The 5,551-nt window shown below is 31.6% G+C and overlaps 2 protein-coding genes across 3 annotated transcripts; one reads left to right on the top strand and one right to left on the bottom strand.

The window, feature by feature from the left end:
* The first annotated feature begins 200 nt into the window (after nucleotides 1-200).
* Nucleotides 201-2,250, top strand: LOC108748271. Of its 2 annotated transcripts, none has more exons than XM_018486318.1 (6): nucleotides 201-479; nucleotides 898-1,086; nucleotides 1,274-1,412; nucleotides 1,509-1,670; nucleotides 1,790-1,909; nucleotides 1,994-2,250. In XM_018486318.1, exons 1-6 carry the CDS (start codon nucleotides 356-358, stop codon nucleotides 2,148-2,150), a joined length of 891 nt encoding a protein of 296 aa, XP_018341820.1. In that variant the 5' UTR covers nucleotides 201-355; the 3' UTR covers nucleotides 2,151-2,250. The 2 variants fall into 2 exon arrangements, with proteins under 2 accessions (XP_018341820.1, XP_018341819.1); XM_018486317.1 differs by having other exon boundaries at nucleotides 1,784-1,909.
* A 1,905-nt stretch (nucleotides 2,251-4,155) lies between these two features.
* Nucleotides 4,156-5,551, bottom strand: LOC108748279 (ELMO domain-containing protein 2). The gene has a single exon (XM_018486326.1). The coding sequence runs from the start codon at nucleotides 5,168-5,170 to the stop codon at nucleotides 4,232-4,234; it is 939 nt and encodes a 312-aa protein (XP_018341828.1). The 5' UTR covers nucleotides 5,171-5,551; the 3' UTR covers nucleotides 4,156-4,231.

The following is a 5,551-nucleotide window of genomic DNA, read 5'->3' as shown; positions in this document are numbered from 1 at the left end:
CAAACATACTATCTACTTTATTTTAAATACAAAAAGTGTATATTACCTAGTTCAGTTATAAAAAAAACAGACCTATTTTCCTTCCATGCGAGACCGATTCCAATTTTTCGAATCCGCAACTATGTCAGCAACATGGCTACCTCAGATACCTCACGTGACCAATGAATGGCGCCCCCTCTGGCCTCTGACCCTCTCTACATCTCTCTGACTACTCTCATAAGTGTAAACACCGACCAAGTTTCACTAATTTAGTTTGATGCGTCGCATTGTTTGACGTGCACAAGTTGCCGGCGTGGCGACGTAAACGTCTTATTGTATTACATCGTCATCTTCGTGCTCCTCGCACGAATTAACAATGTTAGTGCTCCTAATTGCGATATGCATCCTTTCCGGTGTGCATGCCACAAAACTCGAGAGGGTGCACGACAATGAACTCCTGAATCTCATAAAAGTCGAAAAATATGTGATCGTTCTATTTAGTAAGTTTCTTTTTTTTCTTGTTTTTCTTGATTCCAAAATTTTTTAGAGTAAAAAATATTGCTTGCAAAAACTAATTATTTGCGTATATATTATTTATATTTTATTTATGTATTCCTGATTATATATTTTATATTTTTGTGATACAAATTAGAGTCAATACAAGGCTTTACGATCTTATGATTGTTATTGCTTTTAATTTTCAACATAAATTTGTTTCAAGCATGATCTTGAAAGCACATGCACATATACACACATTCACTATAATTAATCTTTCACGATAAGCTAAACAATTCTGCTTGTTATTTTTTATAATGTTACATAAGCTATAATTTTCCTAACTATAAATATATGATAACAATCTTAATTACCCTCAGTATTACAATTTATAATTACTAATAATAATAATCTCATTTGCAGCAACTAGCGCAGACTGTGCAGACTGTAACAATTATGAAAAGAAGTTGGCTCATTTGCGTGAGGATCTTGTGGATGTCATGTCCACGTGGGTTGTTAAGGCTATTGATAGTCAATTACTTCAATTATATAGTAATGATAGAGAACCTATTCTAATATTTTTCCGACATGGGCTTCCTTTGTTATACGATGGTATGGATTTGACAAAAAATAGAAATTACATACAGATGTTTTACTCATTTAATTGCTTTGTGATAATACATTGTGCTTTATTATCCCGTACACATTGTAATATGTCTACATATATTTTTATTTCTGAGCGTGCTTATAAATCTGTGATTGTACTATAAACTTTTTCATGTTGCATCTTCTTCCACAGGACCTTTGGAGGACGAAGACATTATAACTACGTTTACGGAAAATAAAGCACCCACAGTAAAGGAACTTACAGATGAGACGTTTGAGCATTTAACTCAAGCAAGCACTGGTGCTACGACTGGCGATTGGTTTGTTATGTTGTAAGTCTCAGTCCTTATTTCTACATTTACAGTAATCATTTAATTTGTTTTATAAGTAACGGCAGTACGTATACTAATCATGGCTTATAATATCAGTTACAGTACGGACTGCGTACAATGCTTGCGCACAATAGCAAAATGGGAAATGGTCGGTGCCAAGCTTAAACATAAAGTAAATATAGCACTTGTTAATAAAGCCACAACTGGGATTTCCACAGCCAGAAGATTTAACATTTATAATACGCCACAATTTATACTGTAAGCACATAGATATAAATCAATGTTTGATATCTTGAATATTATATAAATGTATTGTGAGATAAGCATAAATTGAAAAGTATAACTGACTGATAGTATTAATACGTTCTCAGTTTTAGGTATGGTAAAATGTATCAGTATGATATAGGAACATATGACGTTGCTTCCTTTGTAGCATTCGCCAAAGAAGGATACAAAAATATAAAGCCAGAAGAAATACCTGCACTTCCAAGCTATTTGTAAGAAATACATAGTTATTTAAAAATGTTTCATTTTAACTTATTTATAAATTTATACATTAATTATTATTATTGTTTTTCTAGTGATGAGTACACAAAAGTAATTATAACGTTTCTGTATGATAATCCATGGATACTCAAGTTAGCTAGCATTTGCATTGGAGTGCTGGTTATTGTTCTAGCAACTATTAAATGTATGCAATCAGATGAAAAAGAAGATAAAGAGGATAAAGAAGACTAAATCTATTAAGTACTTTCGGGGCTTGTCAATACAGTATGAATATTTCTCTGTTCAGACTGTTGTTTATAATACTAAAAATGATTTTTAATTGTACATTAAATTATTACACATGTGTAAAAAGTATAGTTTTAAACTTTATAATATTTTTATAAATGTACATTTCTTTATGAGAAATATTTTTTTAATATTTATCAAATTGTAAATTTCATGAAATAACTGAGAAATTCGATTATTTCATCACACAAAAATATAATTACGAAATTTAATTTAATGGTACAATGTTAAATGTATATTTGATAATTGAAATTATTTTGAAGATATGATTCTTAATACATTTTATAACAATCTAATATACACAAATATTTGCACAGTTTTATACAGGGTATCTTAGAAATAAGGTAGGAGCCGCATTGGAGATAGGGTCAAGGGGAACAAAAAAGTCTGATATCATTTTGAGATACTCGCTATAGTTTTTGAATTAAAAAAGGAAACGTATATATAACTAATATGCAGTGAAGCCGCGCCGCACGAATTCATAGCACTGCCTTATACGTTTTCTTTTTTTAATTCGAAAACTACAGCGAATATCTCAAAATGGTATCAGACTTTTTTATTCCCCTTGATCCATTCTACGCCCCCAATATGGCTCCTACTTTATGTCGGAGACATCCTGTATAAAGAGTATATTTTTTTACTTAAAATATATTCAAAAAGTAATATAGTAAGTAATGACAGAGAGAATATGTATAACAGCAACAAATTTAAGAAAGGCAAAGGGGATATTAATTAAATTTGCTTGAGAATAATTTGTTTAAATAAATTGCTTGTTTCAAAATAGATTCGTATCTGTTTTGTTAAGAAAAGACTTTATTGTCAAGTTATTAGCCACAATGCATTCCATTAATTGTATAACGTTATGTTATATCTGTTATTTCAAATTTTATTGCTGCTTTTTTTACATGTAATTTTTTATGAGCAATTATGTGAGTTATATTTTATTAAAAAGAAAACAGAAAAATATATAATTAGATTGTACAAAAATATCTGTATTATAAATTTTTTACAGAAATATAAAAAATCAAACTAAAAAAATCAAAAAATTAATCTTGAAACCAATCTTGAAATTCCAAACTTCAAATAAACTACTTAATTGAATTTAATAGCAATTCCCCATTGACGCAACAATATAAATTTTATTGAAGACACAGTTCTATATCAAGCTTTGACAATTTATACCAATTTATACTTTCATAATTATCTGAAAATGATCTCAACTTTAAAATTTGCACATATATAATAAATTTAAATGTTGTAAATTTATAAAAGCAATATTGTACTTCCGTACAATGACTTATTTAGCTCAATATCTTTTCTTTAGGTTTTATAATACTCTGAATATGCTTCGAATTATTAAAGAATAAAATTCATGAGGCACGATATTGTGATAAAGCTATATTGTGATATTGTTACTAATTAAGTTATTTAATCTGTTTTTGAAATTCTGAAGTTTTTAACTTCATTAGTATAGTGTAAATTTGCTACTGATAGTTGCATTCCATTATTCACTGCAAGTATTGAAAATTTATACGTAATGTGAACTATAGATTTTCAGTACTCCCAGTAAATAATAGAATACAGCCAATATTAAAAAATTTTAACTTTTAAAATTATTTAAATCAATATAAAATACGTATAATGCACAGTAGTTAAGTTTATATATTTTTGTTATGCAACTTAATGTGTCACATATGTGATAAGCATATCCTTTGTATAAATTCAATAAATTTAAGGAAACAGCTAAACCGACTTAAAATTTCAATGAAACTACAATAAAACATACATGTTACATCAAGATAATATTAATAATATTATATTATTAAAGAAAAAACTAAATTAAAGATTTTTATAATGTAAAACTCAATTATTTAATTAAATGCCATTTTAATATCACAACAAATCTAGCATTTTGTGAAAATATGTAACAAATAAGTTCCATGTGTGCTAATCTAAAAATTGTACTCATTTCTTATATAGCCATTTTGGTCTTGTTTCTTACAAATAAAAGGCAATTTGTATTCGTATTAAATATTGTCAACTGCTACGTTTATCCTGAAAACAGTTGATGAATTAGCTAACGCTATTCTGATACTGTTTTCAAACTTTTCTTGTATCGATGAGAATTCCATCATATTACTAGGTTTGGACTCGATCCAAAACCTATCAAATTCATAAAATAGATAACAATAAAACTGATGAAAGGCACGAATCGTCGGCAAGGTCTTCGAGGAATTATATATATGAGTCTTAGCACTACCGTCTCTTAACAGCTTCAGAGCCATGCTTGTGAGATTTATACCAACTATAGCAAATGCATATCCATAACGTGGATGATTTGAATGAGACAATACATGCGTAGCCATGCCAGGATACTCTTGAGCAAAGTAAACAAGATTTTCTAATCCTAGGATTCCCATCCCACGAAAGTCTGTCTTAGGATCGTCCCCCTGGAAGCCAATCTCCTGCCATTGCTTGGTTACCCTTGCGTCCAGGGGCTCATATGGCATCAGTAGGTTCCACAACTTCAGTAGCTTCTGCTCGTGTTCCGGATTATCTGCGTTATATGGTGTCTTCCTAAGCTCTTCACACTCCACACAGAGTTGACGGTAGCCCCAGATCAGTTCCACGCATTTGCCAAATGTCTTGGCAAAATCTGGATGTGCCATGGGATTGATTTTTTTCGTCACCAGTACAGTTCTGATGGCATCCTCCAGAATCTTGCGCTCCGTTTTCGTCGTTATTCCTCGGTGATCAGCAATGTCATTCAAGTAAGCTACAAGGGTCCTAATATTCGCATTGCGCGATTGTCCGAGAGTTTCTTCGACTGCAAAAGCGCGCGGTGCTCCGGACGGCTGTCCATAACAGATCCTCTGCAGCTCGCACATCTGCGTGGTATGGTGCAAGAACCATTTTATCAAGGGCCTGAAGTACCAGCACAGCAGAGCCCAAAAGTATCTGAACATGCCTGCCTGATCGAAGTTAGTGACGGTCGTCTGTCAAAAAGCGTCTCTCTAAAAGCGCCGTATTGTCGCCGTATTTCTCTGTATTGTAGTGGACATCATTTCGTGTCGACAATTTATTTTCATATCATCATATAAATATAATAAAATAGCACTATATAAAATATCAGTAGAGAATTCGATATAACCTCGCCAACGTCACGTCTTACCACTTTCTCTCTCTCTCTCTCTTTTTCTCTCGAATGTTTCACCACCGAATATAAACAAACAGGCAGTATAATTTACAATTTATATCAATAATTTCCATTATGCGTTTGACGTCGATATATTTATGCCTTTACCAGGGAGACTTAAGAGAAGCCATGGCAGCCTTTTTCGCGTGAT

The sequence above is a fragment of the Trachymyrmex septentrionalis genome, unplaced genomic scaffold (assembly GCF_001594115.1).
Source record: "Trachymyrmex septentrionalis isolate Tsep2-gDNA-1 unplaced genomic scaffold, Tsep1.0 scaffold22, whole genome shotgun sequence".
NCBI lineage: Eukaryota > Metazoa > Arthropoda > Insecta > Hymenoptera > Formicidae > Trachymyrmex > Trachymyrmex septentrionalis.
The sequence above is the reverse complement of the archived record's forward strand: the minus strand, read 5'-3'. Positions and strand labels throughout refer to the sequence as shown.